Raw genomic sequence first — 27137 nt, forward strand, 5'->3', positions numbered from 1 at the left:
GTTCTCACTTGCTAGGATATGAACAATGGAGTCACAATTGGAGCAAATATGAAGTGTTTTAATAAAGCAATATGAAGTAGTTCAGAATGAAGCATCCTCTTCTTTGCTTCCTTGAGTCCTGTAAATAAACAACCCAACTAAGAAACAACCTTTAAGAACCCCCCCAGTCCCTATTTCCTGTCCTTCATCAGCACAGAAATGAATGATAAACCGAAAATCATCTCAGGTTTGTTATTCTTTCCTTTGTGTCTCTTTTCCTCTGACCTAGAAACTTCCTGATGGATTTTTTTTGATTGATTGTCATCCATAACCTTTTGTTCCAGAAGCAATTGACATGCAATTGCTACTGTATAGCCGTAGTAATTCTATTCAGTATGTATTGAGAGGTGAGTTACGGCGCCCTGTCAGATCATAAATAAGAATTGAATTCATTAAGGATTATACCACAGAGGCCAATCCAGCCCTCTGATACTGTACGGCTTTTCTCTCATAGCCTGCAGAGAACTCATTTCATTCTGAAATACACGTGGAAAAGAGACCATCAGTTCGCCAAGCATAGAGTTTCAAATTAATATCTGTTTCACCAGAGGCGCCGCTAAGATTTACACCCGAGTTGACACGTTTTGATATCCCATATTGTGTACAGGAGGTCTTCCATCATCAAGGTGTCTGCTTAACAATAGCACCACGAGTAAATTAGAGTGTACCTCAGGGGATGCACAAAGGCTCTTAGTATGAGTATTAGTAAAGCAGAGATTTGGATATTATGAAAAGAGTAAATGATTTCTGTGATAACAAAATAAATGATTTATGACTACATCTCGGGGCCACTGTTGGTGACTTAACGCAATGTGCAGATCAATGGGTGACTTGCAGAAGCTATCTGAACACACATCGAGTCCCTTTGTTTTTTTAAAAGGCTACCCTTTGTGCTAAAGAAACTTCACAATATAATTACATAATTTAAGAGCCTTTTTTCCAACAGCCTCAATCAAAGACAACTGAAAGGAGTACTAATACAAGTGTGTTGAGTGCTAAGCCTTTGTAAGTAATGTCAACACAAAATGGGACGATTCAGATTAACGCACAGACAATGGCGGCAGACACTGGGTATCTATCCAATTATGCAGTGAAATTACATTAAGAGGCACTCAGGTAGAACTGTGAGCGTGGAATGGCTGATTGTGGCGAGAAGAAAATATGAAGATCCAGATGACAAACGCATCTAATCTTGTCATGGGATGCATGGAAAGAACAGGCAGTTGTATGAAGCGTGATAATCTCAACATGATCCAGACCTAATTGTCTAAATTAAGTGTAACGCCAGGCCATTTAACTAATCCTCACAAGTATTGTCTTTCATTTTTTAATTTTTTTTTATCTGATTTGCAGAACTACTAAAACATGTGTTTGACAGCTTCTAATCCTTATGTGTTGCACTATAGTAGCAGAAGTAGGCATCCCTTGCAGATGAACAGATAACCAAAGACAACAGGTGACATGTGATACATAAATCAAGTGGAAAGAGAAGCCACTAATTGCTAAGTGTGTGTCTTTGCTCTGGAAATTGTTATTTTTAATAATTTCCTCACTATTTTGTGTACAAACTAACTATAAAACTACATAACTGTGGACCCTTTTCCCAACCATACCTGAGGCTCAGAAATTGATTTCCTAACTCACAGGCAGATGCTGGTTTAATTACATGTCAGTGTAGCATACAGCTAGCAAAGACCTTCTTGAAATGTGTAAAGTGAAAAGTAAGTCTGCATTATGTGTTTGTCAAAGCTGTGCCGAACTGTGTTGTTGATGTGTGTATGACATGCCTAATGAATATGTCAACCTTTTTTAACGCAGAATGCTACTAAACTTGTGTTATGCCTCTCTTGATATACACATTTTTACTTATTTGTGCTTTCCTGTCACGCAGTGCTGAGGAAGAGATTTCAGATTATCTCTTGGTCGCTTTTGCAAAAAACAAAAACAATTTGCCAACGGCTTCCCCTGTTGACATTTATTGTAGAGACTATCATTTTGACATTGAGTGATGTTCATTGTTTGCATCTTTGAATCCTAACAAACCTATTCAAAACATGTTGATTTGTTTGGATGTTTTGAAACCTGCATTATTAAGCCGTCTTATGCTTCCTGTATATTGCCGTTGCATTGCAAGGTTATTGGCAGCATTTGTTGCCAATTTCATTTGGTAGACATGGCTAATCATCAATTAATTTGCTTTGCCTGCTGCTTTACCTTCACCAGTTAACATCTTAAACAATCCATCCCTGATCTGGATTAATTCATTTCAAATACAAGAGTTTGCTACAGTAAGTTTACTGAGCGTCTCTTAGCATGATTTTTATACAACACTCTCAGATAAAGCTTTTAAAATAAGACGTAGATAAAGATGCATCTTCCTTGTTGGCAGATGACCTGAATTTTTTACCCCCAACAGTCAACATTTTCCCTGTATTCGGCAGGTGGCAGGTGCTTACTTTATGCCTGTTCACATTGATAAGATGATGGCAGCTTCAAAATGATTAAGCTTCTCTTATTTAGGCCTTTTTGTTTTCTTCTTCTTGTATTTCTGTTTATACTTGTGTAATGATGTCACAGGTATTTGTTCGTAACACACTGTTGCTTTATCCAGCTGTTTTATTAGCAGGCTATTCTTGACGACACCGCTTTAAAAACAAATGTGTACAATGTCATCACAAACCATTTCTGACTTTTGGTAAAAACGAACTCCACAGGGTGTATCCAGAAACTATTTGTTCAATGTGTTTGTTTGTACAGTGACTTCCTGTAAAATATCCTCTTTGCACCACTTACTGACTTTTTCTTTTAGGATTACATCAACGTGCTTTATAAGAGCAACAAAAACAAAGATAAAACATAAGCAGGAAGTGAGTCCCTCACTGCAGGATTATTTTTATTCCATAAAGCAAAAGGTTTTCTGAGCAGTAGAAATTTGAAAAACAGGAGCTCCAGTCATGCAAACGAAAATTGATTTGCAGTTAATGGGCTAAAACATGCCACATCACTGGTACAGACATGTCTCTAATGGGTTTTTTTCATCAAATGTACAATATGTTGTTTTTGTTTGTGTCCAGATCCTCCGACTATGGGAGCACATATAACAAACTCAACGACAAAGTGGGCTCAAGGACAGTTTTAAGTTACCTGTACGTCTGCCCTACCAACAAACAGAAGGTCAGCATTTCTCTGTTGCTTTTATCTCTCTGTCTGATCCCTCACAGTCCCGCCATCAAATTACAGATTTCTTTTCCTTCAAATTGCTGCCAAATGACGGTATCTCTGTCTTTCTCTCCATCTTCTAATGCCATATCCCTCGTCTGGCCCTCTGTACTTTAGATAATGATGCTTAGCGACCCAGAGGTAGAGAGCGCTGTTCTCATCAGTTCAGATGAAGGGGCAAGCTTTGACAAGTATTCCATTACCTTCAATATCCTGAGCCTGCTCTTCCACCCTGCGCAGGAGAACTGGATACTGGCGTACAGTCATGACGGCAAGGTAGCTTCTGAGTAATCCACAATGAAGATGATATATGATGCTGAAAACAGTTGTGCATATCTTCTGTTTTTCTTCTGTGGATGTGATTATAGCCTAGCTGCTCATTAACATTAACTTCCTCCTAAAACTTTAAGAGTGATGAAGATCGGCCTGATTTTTTTTGTCTTGCAGCTGTACAGTTCAATGGACTTCGGGAGGAAATGGCAGCTTGTGCACGACAACGTGATGCCAGGCCGATTCTACTGGTATGATTATGTAGATTCTATTTCCGTACAGTTGATTGATTGTAATTTGCATAATGATAGTGTTCATGACCCAATGCTGCAAGAAGGATCCCGTGATCTCTGTCAAAAACAGATCTCCTCCCCATGGCAGTCGAGCACAAAACCCATTATATCCATGTCACGTTCTGGGGACCTGAAGTAATATTATGCTTCTTTTTCATAGCACAAACATGACATGCTGTTTTTGTTGTCGCTGTCATTAAGTAATCTCGACTGCTCGGCACAAAGTGGTGAATATTGATGTGAGCCCGTTTATCCCTGTTTGTCATGGTACGTGTCAAATCTGAGAGTGTTTTTAAGCCATGAAAGAAAGGACATTGGTTGGAGGACATCCTCTCCACATGCTTGAACAGCGAGGCATTAGATAAATAAGAACAACGCAGCGGGTACAGCGGCACCCGAAACAATGCATTATTTGTGCTCTTGAAACCGTTCCTTCATGCACATTGTCAGATAGTTATTTTTTTTAATGGTGTTGCAGCTACCTACAACACATTTGCTATGGTTGATGTTTCTGGTAATAGCTTATGTCTGTTGTGTCCTCTTTTTGAATTGAGATTAATTGCAGCTTGTGACTTACTTTCACTTCGCAGGGGACAAAAACATCTTTCTATAGGTTTAACAGAATAGAGATGTCCCTCTACAGCTGTAACACTCAACCTGTCCTCCCCTCTCTTATCTCATTTTGCCTTTTCTTCCCCATCTACACTTCTGTCTGCTCCTCTCCATCACCTCCTTCTCATGCTCTTTCAAGGGCGGTAATGGGGCTGGACCGAGAATCAGATGTGGTCCACATCGAGACGCGCATCGCAAAAGGCCGTGAGTGCTGCACTCCAGTCCGCCACTGTAGCAAGACCCACAGGACCCCTAGCCTCGCATTTTGAGCGAGGTCACAGGAAAGATGACACCTGTTCTGTTGTTGAGATTGGTCCCTAAAGTCTAGTAAAGCAGAATAGGTGTCCCCTGACAAAAACGGAGAGTTTTAGCGGGTTGATGGATGTTTCTCTTCTTTAATCTATCCCCTGTGTCTCATAGAAAAAAACTCACCTCCTCCCCTTCTAAACAGCATGATAGATCCTGTCAAACCAATTATAAGGGGTTTCCTGTTCTATACTCATATTCCTCCTGTGGTGATAAAATCTGTCTTTTAATTAGCATATAAACCTATCTCCTATCTCGTGAAAAAACGAACTTATTTTGTACTTGTACTTCATTACTGAATTGAATCTCAGCTAATTTGGATCTCACTATGGCCAAATGCGCACAGTAGTAGTAGTTATTGAATATTTGCTTTATTATTTCTATAGTTACCCAAGCTTGAAGTTGTTTCAGGACTGTAAACTTAGAGTCTGTTTAGCATATATATAATATATAGCACCTCCAGTGAATACAAAGTGTATTTTGATGGTGTAAATGGTTGTAATTTACCTCTGATTGATTTTCTTTCGCCTCTCCACAGGCGCCCAGTACGTGAAGTGCAGAGCCCAACGATGCACAGAAGGCAACAAACTGTACCTCTTTCCTGGATATGTAGACACCAACTCTATGGTTGTGCAGGATGAATATGTTTTCACACAGGTTTGATTAGTGATAGATTACTTTTCTTGCTAACACGCCATCTTTTCACGCAAATGCTTCTGTCTCTGTGAAATTTGATTTTCTTGTTGTTTTTTTGTGCATCCAGTTCATGCTTTTCCATCAAAACCCACATAATGGCTTTCCCCCCACACACCTGTTCCCCACTTGCCCAATGTGTGTTTTGATTATGTTTTGTCTCGTTCATGTGAAGGCACGCTCTGTGTTTGAGTTTCCGCACAGACATACTCCCTGCCTGAAAAATGTGTTTGCTAGCTGACATCACACGGCAAGGAACTGTGAATAGACAGGTTGGTGTCCTTATTACCGTTCACTGTGACTTTGACTCCAATTAGAGAGAAGCAGTCAGGGTCATTATTAGAAATTTAATTTTCAAATGCCCTCTGCTGTCATTGATTTCTACCCACAGCTAAGTCATTTTCTCTCTCCTAGTCAGATTGATGCGTTTGATCATTCTTGTTTGACTCCCGCTAGGTTTCAGGAAAAAAGACAGTAGTTTTCTAAAGCTCAGTGTTTAGAGTAAATCACTTTTCCATTTGGAATAAAAACCCCTATATGTTTGCTGTTGGTATTTCCATTTATTTATCCACAGATTTAATCTTTTGATATGATATGATGTCGCAGCAGCAATACTTTAGTGGTGACCCAGTTTCACTTCCAACACACTTAATCCACAGACTTGATTGGAATGGCTGCGATGTAAGAATGAAAATGTATGAAAAAATACATCACAGCGTGATCCAGAAATGGTGATTCAATAAAATGCCCAAATTGCATTTAGCTGAGATGAGATTGACCGTCAAGGCAGAAGCAGACACAAGGAAGATGTCTGGTGAGAATAACTGGACACAGAGAATGTCTGCGTGGCGCTGTGGTGGCACGGATGACTTTCCTGTGACTTTCATTGCTCTGGGCAGTTGGATTTAACTTGACAAAGAGTAATGAGGTTATCGATTGGGCTACAACGAAATAAGCAGTCTTCAACACCTCCAAAGTCTCTTGGGAGCCAAGGAACAGCCAAGTGCAACATCCTCAAAAATGTGGCCTGGGAAAATGCAGCTCATTGATTTCCGATAGATTATTCCATTAGTGCCCTAATGTAGTGTGTTGGGGGACAAACATCATCCTTCTAGTTGATTAGAAAATAAGCAATCAAGAAGTGTTGCCTGGCCTGTAAGTGGACGGGAAAGTGGTAGTGCATTAAGATCTCTAATACATGCTGCATATAAAGCCTACAGAATTTTAAATTCCTCTAAGCTCTAGACTAATTGTGATAATGATAATCATTTCAGTTGTGCTTGTAATTTTCGTCTGCTTTTGACACTGTCGATTGAAACTGCAAGCGTTTTATGTCATGTGATTCAAATGAATACACCTTTTTCAGGAGACATTTTATCTTTCATGTCCTCATTTCACATTTGGGATGTGGCTCTGTTTGTAGAAAAACTCCCATCCTATTTTGTTTTTTCATTTTCCGGACAATCTACATAGTCCGCTCTATGTGGGAAAACCTCATGGCATCAATCAAAATGCAAATAAAAGAATGGCTGACTTCAAAGGAAGAAAAACAAGATGTTAAGTGAAGCGACACAAACGTATGTATATGTGTGTCTATTTAAAGAATGACAATGCTTCTTTGACTTCATTCCAAAGGTGACCAAGTCAGGACGAGCCAGCTACTTTGTCTCCTACATGAGAGAGTCCTTCAAGCGGATGAAATTACCAAAATACTGTCTACCAAAGGTAAGCAAGAAAGAAACCAAATTCTCTCAGATAAGAAGGGTTGTATTATCATAGAACAACATGATTATTGTTTTGTTTTTATAGACCACAAGTCGTACAACTGTTAAGAAATGTCATTCATAATACTGAAGCTCATGGCCTCTATATAAATGCTCTGTTGTGTCTCTACCTATCTTTCTTGCTCATTCTCTCGGTTCATCTGTCTCTCTTTCTCCCACCAACACCTCCAGGACATGCATATTATCAGCACCGATGAAAAGCAGGTCTTTGCTGCGGTTCAGGAGTGGAACCAGAACAACACATACAGCCTTTACATCTCAGACTCCCCAGGGGTCTACTTTACCCTTTCATTAGAGAACCTGAGAACCAGCAGAGGACCCGCCGGTAACCTGCTGGTTGACTTTTATAAGGTGTGAGGTTACTCGGCTGTCGCTACACTAACACTAATGCCCCTTTCAGTTACTTCACATAGTAGTAGAAAACACTCTACCACCCTTTGGTGGTATTTATAGAGGGGAGACAGCTACCAATTATTCATTATCCATTATCTGGCTATTATTTTCCCCATTACTTCATTTGTTGGTTTTGTCTATAAAATGTTTTATTACTTTTTTTAAGATCCTGAGGGGATATTATAAAATCCAAAGAAATTCACTTTTAAAGAGACTTAAAGTAGCAAAACATCAAATCCTCAGTTAAGCTAAAACACATCTGCATTACGTCTTTAGGAACATTTACTTTACATAAGTACAAAATGGAGATTCTTTTCTTGAGTATTTCCATTTTATGCTTCAATACATATGATAATTCTGTAAAATATGATGCATTATTACACAATAAACAATACAAAGTGCACTCAGTAGAGTTCAGATTTCCAGCAGGTACTGTATGTTTCTGGGAAAGGACTCCAGACAATCTTTTTAGTCCGAAAGTGAATTTGAACACCCAGAATCCAACCAAATTGTAGTTTCCAAAAAGATAATTACAAATCAAAGAAGTTAGAATTAGCCCTACCACAACCTGTGGTAACCTTAAAGTACTGCTTTTAATGAATCAATAATAATTAACAAAGATAAAAACAATACTAACCCTGAGTAATCTTTAGTTTAGTTACTAATAGCTAAAAACATGTCTATACTTGTACTTGAATTGATTTTACCCCGTGGTAGAGTAAACAGGCTAAATACTTCCACCACTGCTAAAACAATGTTTTTTCTTTTATTATTAATTACTTTTATGTTTGTTTAACTACTAATTGTAGCTCTAAAGCATCGTGAATATGATGATTTCGTTTGGAAAATACTATAGATAATGAATGCATCTTTGCTGTTGTCCTTCCTAGGTTGAGGGGATAAATGGGATGTATCTTGCCAACAAACTGCTGGACACTCATGTCAAGACTTTCATCACATACAACAAGGGACAAACATGGGCCCTGCTGCCAGCTCCTGCTGCTGATGTGGCTGGAAATAACCTTCATTGCATTCTGGTGAGCCTGAGCTTGAGTGAATTTATGCTCTTATTCATGCGAAATGAAGTTTACGACATCCATCATTCATCAAATGTTTCAACCTCATCAGCTGTGCTTTGGATGTGCTTTGATTCGGAGCTATTTTTTACACGGGGCGAGGCGCCAGCTTCAGCGTCAGCCTCCCAAATGTCCGAGGAGATGCTCGGCAGGAATGTTCTTATTATCGGTGTGAGGCACAGAGTGTCATTGTGTGTAGTTCCAGGGGTCCAGACTTTCCATTAACCTCTGTGATTTCAATTTACTACCTGTAGTCAAACTGGACTAATGAACGTTAGATTACAATGAATTACATTATGTGGCCGTTTTGTTATTCAGCAGACATTATATTAATCTAATCCAGTTAGTATGTTCTTTAGATGCTATTTGAAGTAATGTGAATTGTTAATAGTGTGTCTCTTTGGCATACAGATGACCGTCTTACTCTTGTCTGTTTCCTGACCCCCTTTCAAGCTCTGCTTCTTGATGTATTGATGTTTTTCAATGTGCTTTAATCTGAGAGATGAGTGAACATGATTTGAATCAATTTTTTCCAGTTTTATCAGTGAATCTTGGGGAATTTTAATTACATGCCTTGTTTGCTTTAGAATAAAACAATTCAAATGCCCTCTGTGTCCTCTCAGGCATGTTCTGTCTTTTTTCCAGGCAGAGGAGTTGAAAGGAACAAAGTATCTTTGTTTTAAAAATGCTATCTGAGAATGTTAGCACGTTCCTCTCAACGGGGAAGCATATTTGAAGGCAAAGCTAATTATAATTGCTCCTGAGTAGATCTGCCTGATACGTATTGTCTCAACATGTGCTGCAATGGAAATCCTTTTTGTTGACAGCCATTTTGTTCGCTGCATCTGCATCTGGAAATGTCGGAGAATCCCTACACGTCTGGACCCATCACCAGCAAAAAGTCTGTCCCGGGAATCATCGTGGCTACAGGTAGAGTTACCTAAAGGAAGGGCATATGATGTCGTAGATGTAATTGATCAGATTAGACCAAAGGTATCTTCTCAGATAAATGCATTGTAGCAGTGCAACCACTAAAACACACAAAATTAATCACGTAGTGCCCTCTTTCTGTCATTGAAATCCAATACTGAAACTCCTACATCTTGTATTTTGGGGGGACATGATTAGGTTGCAGTCATAAATATGTCCTTCAGCGGAAAATGGGGACATGCACAGGTTTCACAATATAACTCTTACAGATTTTATCAGTTGATTGTGCATGAAGGTGTGTTATGAAGTTCCTTTGCTATGTAAATACACACTGAGTGAAATTATTCATGTTTTTGTACTCAGGGAACATTGGAACAGAGCTGTCCTCCACTAACCTTGGGATGTTTATAACATCTGATGCAGGAAATAGTTGGAGACAGGTGGGTACACACATTGATTCGTTTACCTTTAACAGAGGGTGTATTCATATTGACCGAGTGCCCCTCATGTGTGAAGCAAATTAGTTATTTTAATGTGCACTAAAACAGATTTTCGATGAAGAGCACAACGTGTGGTTTCTTGACAATGGAGGGGCTCTGCTGGCGGTCTTACATTCTCCGACGCCTATTCGACACTTATGGTAGGTATAGCTACTCTCCAACATAATACGCTTTTATAATTACTGTAGGTGGAAGCTGTACTGTAGGTGTTGGAAATGTAGTGGAAAAGGACCTGGGTATAATTTCCTTTTTTAGTGGGTTTGATGCAACATATGAATACATTCAATGTTTTGAAATGCTGATGGGCTAACTTTGCATGATTATTGTATCGTCACTGCGGCTTCAAAACTGTCAGGATCATTTCCAACAGAGGAGAGTCTGTTATGGCTTTGTACTCTGGGCTGGATATGATGGTTTGAGTGCTTTTATGTAAATGAAAAGTGGAGCAGGGTGGAAATATGAGACTGAGAATGCCCTCATAAGCCCCTCATATTGTGGGCGCTTTGTAACACCATCTACTTTGATGTCCCTGAACATTACGGTCCTGTCAAAAGTGATTAAGCTCCAGGAGAGGTGATTTGAAACACCCCAAATCTATTTCTAATGCTACAATCTGAGACATATCTCTGTCTTCTGTTTCATCACCTTCAAATTTTGCTCTGGGTCGAGGGACAGTTGTTCTTTTGTTCAGCTCGAGAATATTTCACGGTGCGGAGAATCTTGAGGTGCCTCATTTCTCAACTGTGGCAAAAAGCTAAATCACCTGAAGTAGTGTATCATATGTCTTTTGTTCCTTGTTTTTCACTGCTTAACCTCTGTGCTTGTGATGTTTCAACCTGTATGCTTACAAAATATACTATATATTAAGCCACTCAAAGATAAACATGGATGGATGGATACAATGACAGATGCTCATGTGTTGACAGCTGTTGTTTTTTTTTCCCTCAAGGATCAGTCTAGACGAGGGAAAAAAATGGGATCGTCACAGTTTCTCCTTGGCACCTCTGTATGTGGACGGAGTTTTAATGGAGCCAGAATCTGACAATCACATTATCACGTAAGCGAAGATACACAAGTCCACTTCAGCAGGGGTAAAAGCAATATTATTCGGCTAAAATAACTAGCGCTTCTGTAGAGGAAAACAAAGATCCACCTTTTTCCTATCTCGTCTGTCAGCATAATGACAGACTTCAGATTTGCTGTTGCTGCTGTAGAACTTTGTATATTTCAAGAGTAAGGCTTATCTGAAATCAGCATTTTACTGAAACATGTTCCAGTTTCTTTGGACACTTCAGTCATCGCTCAGAGTGGCAGCTGATCAAGATCGACTACAAGGGCCTGTTTAGCAAGAGATGCATGGATGGAGATTATCAAACATGGCAACTACACAACAAGGTAACAGGAATATTTAACATTATTGATTCAGTATCAGCTTAAGGAGTGTGTCCATTTGTCATCACTGTAAACAATCACTTTACACAAGAACAAAAAACATTTCTGCCCAGCTTCTCTTTCCAGAGTTTCTTATGAAAACCATCTTTTTCTCTGTTTGATAGGGGGAGCCGTGTGTGATGGGCGAGAAGCAGATCTATATGAAGCGCAGGCCAGGCAACCGTTGCATGCTGGCCCAGGACTATTCGAGGATCTATTCCTCAGAGCCATGCCTCTGCACAGCGTATGATTTCGAATGGTAATGACTTCTTCTCTCAGCTTTCCCAATTGGGACTATACGGTAACTGAGACTTTTATCCTCAGTGATCCTTCATTTCTTTCATTACGTGTTTATCAAACAGCCTCTTTCCTTTGAACATCTAATTCACTTGTACTTAATTACGGTTGCTTGGAGACATTTGTAATGAAAAACGGAAGTATCAGTTAGCAGAACTTCATATGCCTTAATATCCATCCTATATTGCACATTTACTTGAAAATCAATATGACTCTATTCATCAAACCTAATTATAGTTTAAACATTGTAGTTGGGAGTTTGGAACTTTTCATTGTGCTACTGCAATTTGCATAATGTCAAGTAACTTATTAGAATTCAATTTATAATGAATGACTAAATTAATTTTAAATATCTTTTTTCCATCTGTCGGAAATTCTGTTTGATCCTGCTTGTCTGACAATCATGTCTCTAGTTATGGTCTTAAAATATGCCATGAAGCGCCAACTGCAAAGCAATTGCCCCACTACAAATGCTTGTAGAGGCTAGATTATTGGATGCTGCAGTGTTTATCATTTTATGAAGTGTCATGTATTTTTTGGCAGTGACTATGGCTGGGAGCGCCAGACGAACGGGAAGTGCTCCCCAGCTTTTTGGTTCAATCCAAACGGTGTAGCTAAAAGCTGCAGCACCAGCCAACACTTTCTTAACAGCACAGGGTAAGTGGCCACCAATGTTCAATCCATCACAAAACAATATTATTCCACTCCAGCTTGTTAGTCACGTTGTCTCGCACAAACAGAAAAAATAATGGTTCTCTTCCTCAGTGGTTTGGATAAAAGGCTCAGAGTAGAGCTGAATAAAGTAACCTGCTGTAGACTGTGTCCCAATTTCATTGTACATAATGATGCTGAGCCTTTTCTGGGAAGGCATCATGTTCACATCCAAAAAAGTGACAAAATAGGCCAGTGTACATATTTCTTTAAATCTGTGTGCTGTGGATCTACACTTTGAACAAAAAGAGTTGAAGAACTTTTTATTGAGGAAAGGATAAGAAGTGATAATTAAATTCATTTTGGATTGTGGTAACACAGCTCCGAAATAGCTTTTGAAGTACTTTGGTAAAACATGTAACTTTCTTTTATGGAGTTTTTTCAGCTGTCGGAGTTTTATTATGATTAATTCTCAAGAAAACATATTCTTCGTCTTTGTATGCACCACAAATACCAAAGCAAATTCCTTGTATCTGTAAACTACTTGGTAATAAAACCAATTCTGATTCTGATATGTACGTCAGTGATGAAGACTTCCTGACAGGCTGTATACTATGAGAATAAGTATGTAGCGTATAAAAGCATTTAACACATTTTTTTAATTTGCTTTATGCCTCAAAGGTATCGGAAGGTTTTGTCCAACAACTGTAAGGAGGCCGGGAGGAACGTGTACTCACCTAAGAGGCAGGTGTGTCGTCCCAGACCCCCCCGAGGCCTGCGGCTGTCCACCAGTCATGGAGAGCTCAGTGCCACTGTTGGAAGCAACGTCACCTTCATGCTCTACCTCGACGACGTGAGACTCACCACCTAAAATATGTTGTGTTAGCACCCAAGGGTCAAGGGTCCAGACTATTCTGTCAAAGCCTACTATAGTATGAGCATTTATTTGCATACAAAACTATACTACCATGACATTTTTAGAGAAATGTTTCATTGATTTTTGATTTATTTTTGTATTGTGGTTTTTGTTTTGCTCATCTTCTTGACGTCTTACTATGCTTTAGCTCAGGCTTAGGTTGTTGGTTTGTTCCGCACAGAATGCTAGTAAGTTTTAAACGCTATTGTCAAAGGAAAGGCAAAGAAAAAAGTCACACCTTAATAGGGTTGAACTGTGCAATCAACACACTATGGCCTACAGCATACTGCTTGGAGTTTCCCTAGTTCTTAGTTGTTCCTAATCGAGGGCTATTGAAGATGGACAAATCCTTGGTACTTTTTGTTATGACCTCTGTAGTTCTGTTTTTCCTTTTCCTCTTCTTTTCTCTGTTGAATTTCTGTCTCTGAACATTTATATCCACCTGCAAAGTGTTTGTGACACAGCTGATAGTACATCTCAGTACAAGCACTTTCGTAGTGGACTTCACTTGTATTCCTTCTAATTGAAGCATCCTGACCTAAGCCGTGTTGACAGATGTCATGTCTTACTGTCTGTCCACAGGGGGACTCGCTGAAAACCAGCATCCAGCTAGACTTCGGAGACGGCATCAAGATAATATACTCTAACTTGAGCAGGACGGATGACGGCATCAGCCACATCTACCGAGCGACTGGGATTTACCGAGTGACAGCTATGGCTGAAAACAGCCAGGGATCTGACAGCAGCATACTGTTTTTACACATCACCAGTATGTGAATAAGAAACATCATTACTCAGTCCTGTGGCAGTGCATATAGCATGAATCTCTTCTCTTTCATGGATAGCCACGTTCCCACTCTGCTGAATTCCATTTCAGTCATGGCTGCATTATTTCTTATGCGTTTTAGCCCTGGTATATGGAAAAACACACACCAGGAGCTAAATGTACATGAGCTGTAAATGCAGTAGGACTCTGTGTGTGTTTTACGTGTGCTTGCATTTATTTGTATACCATGTTTAAAATATGTGTATGTATGATGTGTGGTGGTGTATGTGTTGTTGCCTCAGGTCCAGTGGAGCGTGTATATCTCTCCGCTCCTATCGTAGCCATCAGGGGGAAGGAGGTTAATCTGACTGCGGTGGTCTGGCCTAGTCACATCAGAACATTGACCTTCTTCTGGTGGTTTCACAACAGCTCCGAGGTGAGAAGCTTCTCCTCCCACTCCCACTATTGTTCCAAACACACACACAGATTTTCTGTCCTGTTTACCGCAGTCTTTTCTATCTTCTCTTGGTGTCCTTGTGTTGTTGTTTACAAAGTGTAAATCTGCAAATCTTTCACACAAATCATGTAAAATGTGACTGCACGTGACTGCGCTTCTGGAGGAGCCAGCTAGGATGGCTAGTCCTGTTTATTTATCACGCTGATTGTTTTCACGGCAGCAGCTCCTTATTATACAGTGTGTCAAGGGCTGCATGTATGCCGTATTCTATATTCATCTGAGAGGATGCAGGGTTTTCTGTGAAACTCTCTGTGTTTCCTTTTGAAATCCAGCCCATTATAACCTTGGAGGGAAGCGTCTCATACACGTTTCTGAAAGAGGGAAATAACAAGGTCACGGTCCAAGTTGCTTCTGGGAGCACCATACTGCAAGATTCAAAAGTTTTAACTGTTAAAGGTGAGTGGGCAAGATAGTCTTCAAAGCACTTTAATTGGTGCAATGCACGTTACATGAATATGCAATATGCTTTCTCCGGGAAAGCATGATGCCTCTCTCGGTCCATGCTGCAAGCAACACCATGTTGATGTCAATGTGGACTTATCTAATGAATAAAATGTCACGGTGTGCAAACACGAAATCTTGAGCAGCAATTAACTTCAAGGCGTATGATGCCAAATGAGAAAAGACAAAACTGCACATCAGATTAATCAGAACGAAACCAGAAGTAACATTCATATTCCAACACACATCACTTTGCCTTTTTTGCAGAGTTCTTCAGGTCACTGTTGTTGTCGTTCTCACCGACTCTTGATGAGCACAACCCTGACATCCCAGAGTGGAGAGAGGACATCGGACGCGTGGTGCGGACAGCTCTTTCACAGGTACATCCAGCCCATAATGCTCTGAGGCCTCTCCTGGACATCAACATCAGCCACCAGTGGCTCTCAGAGTCATTATTATTTTATAACTGTATGCAGTATTGATACTGTATTCATGATGTTTTATGGTATGTGTTTGAGTTGTTGTTTTTACATTTGACAACAGCCATCAGACACGGTTATCTAGTGTGCACTTTAATTTAACCTGAATTTGAAGTTGCCAAACTTCCACTTCAATCTGTGGACGTTTGGCAATTTTGACTTTATTATCCAAAGTTTTAGATATGACAGTTCATATGTAAACCTCCATTAAAGATTTGAGTTATTATTTAAAGGGACAGTTCAAATGTATCAACATCCAAACCACTATTAATGTACCCCAGTTAGCTTTAGTGTTTTTGGCAGCTTCTTGGCATGGTCATTTTGTAAATAATACAACACATGTTTTTGCTAAAAACGTACTACAAAATCCATTTACAATACAGTTAGACTAAATCCAAATAAGATGAGACCCAACAAGTACTAAAGTCATCATAAAGGTGGGTAAAAATAGCATCTTGATGCTATTACACACTACACTACATAATTATTAATATGATGATGTTGCGGTGTCCTGTGGCTGCAGGTGTCTGGAGTTTCTGAGGATCAGCTGCTGGTGTCAATGTATCCTGGACTCCCATCTACAGCAGAGCTCTTCATCCTGCCTGATGAACATACATCAACGGAGAACAAGAAAGCGGGTGAAGAGGCTCTAGTTAGGGTAAGATATCAAGTGGCATTAGAATAGAATGGTTATTGTTGTGTCCACTTGCATTAGATTCTGTAAGAATTTTTGACATTTTGAAGTGTTTAATTGTGAATTTTTTTATCTTTAGAGAAAGTCAGGCCAACTGTCTCCCCATGTCTACAGTCATTATGCTAAGCTAAGCTAATAGCAACATGCAGACATAAGTGATGTCAACATTCTGAACTTTTGAGAAAACATACTGAGCTTGCTGAACTATTACTTTAACACAGTTTATTATAATTCATTTATTTATGTAAGTTACATAATGACATTATATGATAAAAAAGAACATGATATTCAGCCTCACCGAGTTTGTTTTTATTTTCCCTGAAACATAATGTACAATTCTCTGTTTTATTCCTTATTAGATATCAGATATTTTTGTCACTGCCCTGAACCAAGGCCTGATCCAGTTTGAGCTGAAAGCAGATATTCGCATAGTTGTGTACATGACTCAACAAACGTTGGGTAAGTTTGTTCATAACTATGCCCATCACAACCGCACACTTGTTCCATTGTAATTGTTGCATTTGAAAACATTTTGGAGGTAACATAAAAAAGCATAGACTTTAGTGTTAATTTATGCAGATATTGTACATCATGTCTACAGTGTTTGTTCTGCTTGAAGCTGTAATAGAGATAAGCTGTGTGTCTTTGTTAGAATGATTTGAGATTGAGTTCCCAAACACACAAAAAAAAAACAAAATTATTCCCTGAATGAGATTTATATGGGACTGTATACCACATAATTTAAATACATTTCACAGTGCATAAGATGTGTGCCTGAGGCTATGAGACAGTAGTTCTCTTTTGAAATCAGCCAATCAATGACTTGATTGACAAAGAAAGCATTTGGTATGCACTAAGGAAATCGTCAGGGTCACCGGGTCATTAGCATATCGCAAAAACGTGTCGATCAACCCTGCATGGCTTTACCCTTTTCATCCACCAACGGATCTGTCTTCATTTGTGTCTGCTTACAAAGGTCTGCGTTGCCTTTTAAAATGATCCGGAAAGGTCATAGACTTCATAGTCCTCTCTCTGAAGGAGAGAAAGATGGGAGGCGAGTGGCAATACTTTGAATATTGCATTTCAGCATTTAAAAAGGCATGACTATGCATAAGGTACCTGCATGATGGGCCCCAGGAAGAGGAAGTACACCTCCTAAAGCTTCCTTTTAATACCCTGAGGGGATAGCATGCAGAGAGCAGCTCTTCAAGCTGCTTTTACGCGACATGGGGTGATGGAAGTAATCTCTTGGTAATAAGACATGGTTAAGAACAAAAAGAGAGCAATTGTCTCGGTCAAATTATCTTTGGATCTGTCTGTCTTTCAGCTCCTCTTGTGGATTCAAACTCCATCCACAGTGGGTCGGCCATGCTGATGCTGCTCACTGTGGTGTTGGTTGGTTTAGGGGCGTTTTTCATCTACAAGTTTAAAAGGTGTGTTCACTTCGATTAAAAAGTAAACTGTGTTGAACTTACTTGAAAATCAGACACAATGTTTATTTGTTGTTGGTAAAAAACCTTACACAGTTCCTGCTATCTACTTTTTGCTAGGAAAATTCCCTGGATCCATGTTCAGACTGAGGACAGTCGGGAGAAAGACCCAGAGGTGATCAGTACTGTCGGGCAAAACGACAACATGTCCAAGGTCAAGCTCAGCGAGTTTCCCTCTCCGAAAGAACTCATGGAAAAGGAGCTGGAGGCCAGGAGCAGTGGTACGTTAGCTGCACAGTCACTTCTTACCAAACAATTGTTACGTGAATAACCAGCCTTTTTCGCAGAAGTGGGATATATTTAGCTATCCCACAGTTTAAAAGTAGGTCAAAGGAAATGTTGTAAAGTACAAATATAAAGTACTCAATGTGCAGGCTATTTTTGCGTTATATCATGAAGTATACTTTACTTTTTAATTGTTATTGATGCAGTCAAATTCAAACAACATTTTATGACAAAAGTAGCTATCAACTGCATATACCAAATGCAGAATCAAGTTCAACATAGATATAAAGTCCTATCTAACTAAATTACTCTAGTTACATAGAAAGTAACTAAGAATTGTACTTGAGTTAATGGTCTTTGGTGGATGTTTTTTTATTTATTTAGGAAACTACAGTATACTGTATGACATTGGTGGTCTTTTATACCAAGACTTAATTAAATGCAGAATATTAATACATGCGTACTGCTTAGACACACTAATACAGGATTTAAAGGATCACTGTCACTTTAGGAGACTGATACTGATTAACATTTTAGTGCCCTTAAAACGCTTCCCTGAGCATCTGGTTTGAATATACTGTAACTGTATCCTTGTGTTGACACAAAATACTGACTGTATCTTTAAGTGCCGCACATATCTGAGCTGCTGGAACGTCTCTGTCGATGCGATGTGTCATATTTTTTAGAAATTGCACGCCACAGGCTCAACTGCTGCCCAGTAACCAGATATCACGATGACAAGTTAACTTTATGATTACTGGTTGACATCCACCGTGATGTCTTTTAGATGAGAGCTGTTCAGTCCCTGCAGACACTGGATTATTTGACAAAAGTAGCACTGCAGTGCTCCTGACAAAGACATGTGGGCTGCAGGCCGTTTTCTGGTCGCTCAGCACTTTGGCTATTCTTCATTTCTCAGCTGTTTCTACTTTTCCAAGTCCTTGCTGATCTGAAACAAATGAACTCCTTCTTACATCAAAGAGTTTATTTATAAAAGGGCAGAGCAGCATGGGACCTTTTCATTCAAGGCTTGCTACATTAAATGAATGTAATGTTTCAGTAATACTCTGAATCTTGGTTTGATTCACATGCAGTTTGATTTTCACTGGGTTACAAGTCTGTTGTAATCACTTTACAAGGATGTAATAAAATATATCATCTGCTAGGGCAGGCCACTGTCCTGTAATCATTCATCTATTCAGAACATTGCCTCATCACCCACTATTGAATTGCGAACTTTCTGACTTCTTAGTTTAATTATATTTTAAATGTGCCAAGGATAAACAGAATATGCCTCTGACATATATTTTATAAATTACAGATTTTTCATTGCCTGTAAGCCAGGCCTTGCTCCAGCTGGTGGAAAACATGCCCCCTACCAGAGGAGAAACATTAACCAGTTTTAATTTAATTAATGTCTGGGTTCAGTGATTTTATGTGTTCTCATTTTAGTCCAAATGGCTTTACAAGCGCTAAGAAGAGGGAGAATATGCTTTTCCTTGATATTTTTCACAGCACAGCGGGAGCTATGAAGGAAAATTAAAATTCATGAAGGTTGAAACGTAGATTTGAACATGTTAAACGGGACTTGACAGATTAGAATCAAAAATGTGATGTATTGATTAATGTTGTTACAATTGGTTGTGAATGATGAACGTGACAGTTCTCATGGCCTCATGTTTCATAATACATAAGTAGAAATTTGCAGTTCAGTTGAATTTAAACAAAAGCTTTAAAATTAAAATTAGCATCAAGACTAAACTACATTTATCAAGCGACTGACTCATAATGAGAGTCACGTGTAAGAGAATAATCTTTTAGAGCTAGAGTTAGAAACCACGTCATTAATCACATGTTCTAACAGCCAATCAGAGTCAATTAGTTATGCCTGCATTTTCTTCATTGTTTATTCTCTTTTTTACTTCTTTTATAGTGTACCGTTTTTTTTCCCCCGTTTATCCCTGATGCAGCTATAATGGATATTTTTGCAAGAAGTTTCAACTGATTGTTTAAATGTGCTTGTTTTACTGTAAAAGTGTTGCAGCAGCCGGCTGTTTTAGGATGAAAAAAGCTCTTAAAACCCAGTGTGTGCAACCTGCTTAGCATAAAGGACAGACAGACACAGTAAGTGACTATAGCTGGTAAACCAAGTGGAGCATTTACCAGCTTCAGGAGAGGCTAGAGACCAAAAACAAAGCCAAAATAGTGGATGTTTAATTCATCAGGTGGTTTATTAAAAACAGCATTTGTACAATTGTTATAATTTTGATAAATAGCTTCTAATTTTTCATCTTTAACTTTAAATGTTTATTCACATATTTGAAGACTTCATAAATCTGTCCCTTTCAGCTCTGTGTGGATCACACCATTCACTTCTGTTGAGCCTTGTGAGATATTAAAATACTACATTTAACCTTTCAGATCTTAATTTGAAATGTTATCAAATATTCACCCCACTCTTATCCTCTACATGATCAATTATGCTCCAGACTACATGCATTGAAGTTTAAAATATTCTCAGCGTAGAAGCAATTTAAGTCTGATTCATCATATTTTCTTTAGCAAATCTGAGCTGACAGCAGGATCTCTTCCTTGATGAATTTACTGCCAGGTTATTAGTTATTTGGGCGAACAGGAAAATTGGCTTCACGCAGCTTTATACAAATCCCTGAATTTAAACTACTGACACAGTTGAGAGATAAAAGTGCCACCTTTTGAATAGACCCGTGTCTGCACAATCTGAACGACCCCACTTGTCACGGCGATCTTATCCGCCCTCCATCACCAGCTCAGCGTTGTGTGGAGCGGCCATGTTCCTCAGAGACAACAGGGGGCTTTTTAACAAAGATGCACTGCTGAAGAATTCATAATTAAGTTTAAAAGCTTTCAGAAACCATTTGATCTTCCAGTAGAGAGATTCGAGAGGAAGCGAGAATGAACTTTGAGTTGTTTAGTTGATGTTGTAGAGTTATTTCTTCACCCCGCAATCATTGTCATGTAGATAAAGCACGAATTTCACAGACGTTGTTTGCAAAGACTCTTTAATTTCCAAATCCTTAAAAATAAGCGATTGTGTTGTGCATGTGATGTCAAAGCAAAAACCTTTTCCTGTATTTATCCTCTTTTTGTTTTTTTCTGCACATGTTTTTCAGGGGGAATTGGAAGAAATATGGAGAGAATTGTCACAAGGGAATTTCCAAATTGTACTAATGTCTAAGACACTGTTACCGAGTGAGTACAGATTGTTGTGTTACAATTGTTCTGAAATTGTTTGCTTTGTTAGCATTGATTTTAGTTCAGTTTTTTACAATTCATCTCACGCTTATAGCTGCTATCATTTAGTCATGTTTTTCACTCACGTGGATAGAGTAGGTATCTATAATACTTGATGAAGATCAATCCACCGAGTTAGACTCAAGGGCCTCTAGTTTGAGAGCGGTGAATTAAAGAAATTGGCTTATAATGTTAGAGAGCAAAAAATGTCCAATTAGCATCCAGAGCGACTAGCTTTATGTCAAACAGAGGATGTATTGCTAATAAGAGTACTTTATGAATAATCAGCTGCAAATATGTATGAATTCTTCACTGCTTGTGGCAAATCATCATTTTTCTTAATTATGTGAAACAAAGGATAGGAAAACGGAACCAAAAAGCTATTAAGTAAACAATCAAATGAGAAAAGTACAATTAATTTAATGGGTCAGTACAAGAGAAAGGATGTATTGGCTTTACTGTGTAAAAGTCTGATAGTTATGTTGAGTTATGTTGAATTCAGCATTTAATGACAGGAGATGATAATGTCCTACTAAAAGGACATTAAGCCCCTCGAGGAACATTATAATACAGGGATAAAAATTATACAAAATGTTAATGTTATAAAAGTGTTTCCCTCTACAACACAAAATGAACCAACCAGCTATAAAATTTGTCAAGTGTTACATTTGTATTTTGTTTCCATAATTTGATCATTTTCTTTATATCCCTAATAGAGGTACAACCCACAAAAACAAAAGTCGTCTGTTATGGCAGAACACATCTTCTTTGCCTTCATACAATAAATACAACATTTAATTCATTATTTTCTAATGTTTAATAAACAATTCAACTTTAAGCTCCGGATAAACATGAGCATTTCCCGCTCTTTTACTAGAGGTCTTTGAGTTGTAAATATACACTTATGAATATTTATATACAAATGTCAAAATCTGACTGTTGTGAATGGTTTTAAGAAATAAATACGTAGAAGGCTCTGTAAGGTAACACGGTGCTTTCAATGACTGTCTCAGAAGATCGCTGAAAAAGGACAGTCTGGCCTTAGAGGGGGAAATAATGTAAACTTGTACATAGAAGAAGAAGGAATGTAAAGAGTACCGTCATCCTACTTTCGCCTCTCTGAACAGGCAGTGTTTCTAAGACCGTCAGTCTGACAACAAGCTGTTTGTCCTCTCTTTTTTTATTTCTTTTTTACAGTAGCATGCCCTAATTATCTGTGATAAAAGATAAAAGTAATACATTAGGGTGAGCGAGTACTGTGTATATACCATGGTTGGTTTTAAAGTTTACACATTAAACAAATTATTAAACACCTTGTCTAATAGTCTAGTTGTGCAATTGCCAAAAGTTGTGCATGATATGATATTGTTCATTTTTGTCTAATATATATATACAGTATATATATATATATATTGTCTTGTTTTGAATCATATTTCTTACTGTGAACAAATTGCCATTTTAAAATTGTTCAAAATAAATGTATTTTTATATGGAATTATGTTTTTGTGATTTTGCATTCACTCGCAGTATATCTTTTGATGATGATTTGTGTATATATAGTTTACAGTCGTTTGTTTCCTGACCAAAGGATGCAAAGACAGACCGCATGTCATATTCAGAGTTATCTAAAACTCAGGTGCCTTGCAGCAGCCAGTGTCACACGTTTAATGATCCCTCAGAGGCTCTGAAGTCACTTTAATGGGCAGAAGTGTGATAACACCCATGTGAAGATTCCCATCCGACACTTTGACTGAGCTTCTTTTTACCTCTATCACGCCATCACTCAAGTTTCCAGTTACAGATGGTTTCGATTTAATGGAACAATTACTGAGGATGTAGTCAAGTGATGAGATTTTGTAAAGAAGAACTGCTGGCGTTAGTGTTGCTTATTCTCCATCCTCAGAGAAAGAAGAACAGGAAGGTGAAAGAAAGAGATAGAAAGGTTGGACGGTGTGGCTGATTGGCAGAAATGATTCTTTTCCCACAAAGATGCAGCAACATGGTCCTTGTTTCACTGTTTTGCATTTTTTTTTTTGCTTCAAATTGCACACCAATCTTCATCACTCCAACAGCCACCAACGCCCCGAGAGTCTTATTCTTGCTCGTGCTCTCAGTCTGAATTAACACCAAGGCCTTTCTCTAACTGCCCTGGGATGTTCGGTGGTGCACAATCAAATTGAACGGTGACAATCCCTAATGGATGATTCGCTGCAGCCAGACACTAATGTAGCACTCAATGAAAGGAAACATGCTCATCAATTTCACACTGTGGCTAACACAATATTGCTGTGGGTTATTGTTGTGGGACATTTTTCATTCAAGGTGTTACCCAGTCTGGGAAAGTCTTCCACCATTGTGTGCGTGTGTGTGTTGATTTCCTGGAGAGGGGATAATTAATTTGTTGCACGGTGGGAGAGCCAAGGAACCAGCCCATTAGAATCTCTCCAGGCTACTTGGTGCTTTTCATTGTCCTGCCGCTCGGACCCATTGTGTAATGCAAATGACTGCACTGAAACTTTGAGCACGCTAAGCAACACGTGTTAGAGAACAAGGCAGGAAAGAAACAAAAAAAGTGTGCCTGGTGATCAAAATTACCAACATGAGTCATAGTTTCGCACTTCATGAAGTCTTAATTGATTAAATCAAAGGTCAAACTGAACTAAGTCCTGCGGTGAACTACATGGATTCATGGATTTAACACACCACAAAGAAATAAACCACTTTTTGCTTTTAGAAATGAGTTTACTCGACAGCCACGCTACATGAATACTGTTTCTGCTTTATTCCGCAACCATGGTTACTTCTGCAAGATCAAATGAAAAACACAGTAACAACCCACTGGATAATCAAGTCACATGTAATGAATGAGATGTCGAGCCTTTGAGAATCAAAAAAAAAAACACTGCAGTTCACATTCCTAACAAGTCAGTTTTCTGCCTAATTCAAACACATTTGAAATATCTTGGTGAAAAGAAAAAACATCATGCAATTCTGTTTACAATCGTATTCACAGTTTGATTATTGGGAATTGACGAAAGGTTTGTTAAATAAATAATAAGCATACAATAAAACTGATGGTGTGGAAGGACAGCGTTCGCCCCATTGAAGAGGAAGAGTTTATTTATGCTTCAGGCTCAATCGCACGATGGGAGGGAAGTAGTATGGAGAAGCCTCTAGTCAATTTGTCTTACTGACATATGATGCTGACAACACTTAAAAAGAAAAGTTTGATGAAGAATAACTTCAGTACTTATCCCAAAGAGACAGCGGCTGACCAAAGCTCTGTGCGTAGGCTGAGCCTTGTTGACAGGAGATACGTCTTCTCTATCTCTGTGTCCCTCGCAGCAAAGAACATGAACAAATCTGCAGCCTTTTGTCCACTGAGTCCTTGGGGGTAAACCTAGAACAGACTGCAGGCTCCTCTGCGTTCCTGTAAACCGAGGGAAATGCCAAGTGGAGATGCTGGTATCACTGTGGTAGATAAACAGTCCAGAATAAATACAAATGAGAGGATATTTCTCCATCTAAACCCGCTGTTGTTTTAGTGTTGTCTGTGAGAAGGCACCACAGCCTTCACAGGGGAATCAGTTCAAAGAAACAACAAAACACATGGGAATCCTTTTGTAACTGTGTCAAGGAAACATGTCTTTTAACTAAAACCAAACAAATAGTTAATCCATCATGAACTAACTAAAGAAAATTCAGATTTAGCATTTTCATTACTGAATTGCAGCGTGTGTTCTCTGCTTCTTTGTTAACATGGGAATTATTCAGAAAATGTACAATACGTTTTCCATGAAAACCGGAATGTACAAGAAAAGTTCTGGGCCACAAATCAGTAGGAATCACAAGTTTAGAAGTCATCGCACTGATTTACAGCCAAATAAGACGTATAAGACTGCAGCTGCAACAATAACCATATGCATGATTTAGACAGATCTGTGTATAATCTGTTTCTAAGTAGGTTTCACATTTATTCATGATAGCATTCATTCCTGTGTCACTAAAATGACGTGTGCGAGTCTCCTAAACAAGAGGCATTGCTCAGTTTCCCACCTACTGTATACACCTATCTGGTTTATCCACTTTAATCTTCTGTTCTTTTTTTTGTTATGACATATAAAACATGTTGAGCTGCAAAGAGACAGGCTTGATGGAGTACGCCGATCTGGGACTTGGAGCCCTCCATCTCCTGGATATTGCAAGCTTTCATTTGATGAGAATCTGGTGATAAGATGTACTGATTGTACAGAGCTTAATGAATCTGCTTCCCTCACTGTCTTACTCAGATAAGCTGTTTCCACATCGTCAAACAAAGTAAACTTCACAAACACAAGCCCAAAGAACAGAAATAGGAGCATTTTTTCATATATTATTATACATCACTTCTGTCCCGCTGTTTGATATTTTCATATTTGAGCAAATGCAGCCGTAACCAGCTGAAACAAATAGCGTTCACTACTTACATTATGGATGTACATTATTTACATAAAAAGATCAATGTCCTTGCAAAAATACAAGTATTTTCAGTCAAAAAGTGTCCCTTTTCAAGAAGCAAGTATAAATCTGTACAGTTTCCTCAGAGGGATTAGGCAGCACAGTGTGAACTGGTCCATCCATGCATGGGTAGCAAAACACTCGAGACCATTCATTGTGACCGTGGTTTCATAGCTTGCTGGAAGTAACTGCCAAGGAAGATGTATTGCTTTCGAGTTGGTCATAGACTCTCAACATTAAAACACATGGGGCGCTTCATCAGAGAGCTTGATGTCTGTGTGAGATGGCAGGTAGCCTGACAAGGGAGAAGAAAGGAAAGAGACAGGTGGAAGTTTATGTTTTCCCATTTGCATACGGCTGTATTTTTGCAGGCAAACACATTTATATTGGATTGGTCGATTGTTTAGAAGTAAATCAACTGGAACCTCGTAGATAGTTCTTGATGAAAATGCTTTCACCACTCCGCTACTTTCCTGATGCACTAATTATTTTATTGGGTCAAATAATTCACCTAGACATTCTCATCACTTTAGCTCGCAATTGATTATGCTTTACTTACCTGTGAATACTAATACCTTGCTGTGACAAACTCAGGTTGGCAAATACATAAATATACTGCACATAACAAGAACTGTATCTTGGCACCTCCTTTATGATAATAAAGGGAGGGGGGAGGGTGGCATCAGCACTTAACAACAGCTGAATACCAAGTATCTCTTTCCTGTCAGTGCATTTTGTAACTCAGCTTTTGTAAAAACTGTGTTATTCATAGTCATTTCACACACTCTACAATAACCCTGTTTCCTCTTAACCCTTGTGTGCCTTTACTGTATGTATAACTATATGAATTGTAAAATAATTCCAGTTTAAAAAGTCTCAGAAACTATTATCAGGTTAAAGAATGGTCACATTAGCCGTCTGTTCAATCAAGCTGCCAAGACTCAGCCCCTAAACAAGGAGGCAGTGTCACAATTTCGGTTTGGTAATGAGCATTTTCTAAGCAGTCATCAAACTGTGAGAGGTTTATGAGAGCAATGCTGAAGTTTATACTCTGGTAGAGTTATACTGAACAGAAAAAGTTGATTGCACATTGCCAGGTAGTTTGTTTTTATTTGTGTGCCATGCCAGCCGTTTTTGACTATCCCACATGGAATAACAAGACACTGCCAACTTTTTAAAGCATGACTTACCATTATATGTACTCTTAAATAACCTAAATGGCAGAAAAGCTGTACACAAAATCAGAGAGAAAAAGTAAAGAAACTATAAAAGATTAAAAGTTTATCCTGGTTACGGGCTCTCCGTCTCCAAGGCTTTCTTTTGAAACTGGCAAGCTTAATGTTTT

The 27137-nt window shown here is 38.7% G+C and overlaps 2 protein-coding genes across 2 annotated transcripts in view; one reads left to right on the forward strand and one right to left on the reverse strand.

Annotated features, from left to right (window-relative positions):
- Positions 1 to 22641, forward strand: part of sorcs3b (sortilin related VPS10 domain containing receptor 3b) — a 35890-nt gene extending 13249 nt beyond the window's left edge. The window contains exons 3-27 of the mRNA XM_063875000.1: positions 3114 to 3213; positions 3376 to 3534; positions 3706 to 3779; positions 4573 to 4637; positions 5278 to 5396; positions 7068 to 7157; positions 7388 to 7567; positions 8500 to 8646; positions 9513 to 9615; positions 9979 to 10055; positions 10164 to 10255; positions 11065 to 11172; positions 11393 to 11510; positions 11672 to 11805; positions 12387 to 12500; positions 13176 to 13347; positions 13993 to 14179; positions 14479 to 14612; positions 14966 to 15089; positions 15402 to 15514; positions 16137 to 16271; positions 16667 to 16766; positions 17635 to 17740; positions 17858 to 18018; positions 21175 to 22641. Coding sequence (XP_063731070.1) covers positions 3114 to 3213; positions 3376 to 3534; positions 3706 to 3779; positions 4573 to 4637; positions 5278 to 5396; positions 7068 to 7157; positions 7388 to 7567; positions 8500 to 8646; positions 9513 to 9615; positions 9979 to 10055; positions 10164 to 10255; positions 11065 to 11172; positions 11393 to 11510; positions 11672 to 11805; positions 12387 to 12500; positions 13176 to 13347; positions 13993 to 14179; positions 14479 to 14612; positions 14966 to 15089; positions 15402 to 15514; positions 16137 to 16271; positions 16667 to 16766; positions 17635 to 17740; positions 17858 to 18018; positions 21175 to 21239 — 2977 coding nt within the window. The 3' untranslated portion in view covers positions 21240 to 22641. The remainder of the gene's footprint in view (positions 1 to 3113; positions 3214 to 3375; positions 3535 to 3705; positions 3780 to 4572; positions 4638 to 5277; positions 5397 to 7067; positions 7158 to 7387; positions 7568 to 8499; positions 8647 to 9512; positions 9616 to 9978; positions 10056 to 10163; positions 10256 to 11064; positions 11173 to 11392; positions 11511 to 11671; positions 11806 to 12386; positions 12501 to 13175; positions 13348 to 13992; positions 14180 to 14478; positions 14613 to 14965; positions 15090 to 15401; positions 15515 to 16136; positions 16272 to 16666; positions 16767 to 17634; positions 17741 to 17857; positions 18019 to 21174) is intronic.
- Positions 22642 to 24104: 1463 nt separating this feature from the next.
- The window catches only part of LOC134858785 (VPS10 domain-containing receptor SorCS1-like), a 40399-nt gene continuing 37366 nt past the window's right edge, over positions 24105 to 27137 (reverse strand). Inside the window, exon 27 of the mRNA XM_063874908.1 lies at positions 24105 to 26087. Within this exon, the coding sequence (XP_063730978.1) occupies positions 26029 to 26087 (59 nt within the window). The 3' untranslated portion in view covers positions 24105 to 26028. The remainder of the gene's footprint in view (positions 26088 to 27137) is intronic.

The sequence above is a fragment of the Eleginops maclovinus genome, chromosome 22 (assembly GCF_036324505.1).
Source record: "Eleginops maclovinus isolate JMC-PN-2008 ecotype Puerto Natales chromosome 22, JC_Emac_rtc_rv5, whole genome shotgun sequence".
NCBI classification, from domain to species: Eukaryota; Metazoa; Chordata; class Actinopteri; order Perciformes; family Eleginopidae; genus Eleginops; species Eleginops maclovinus.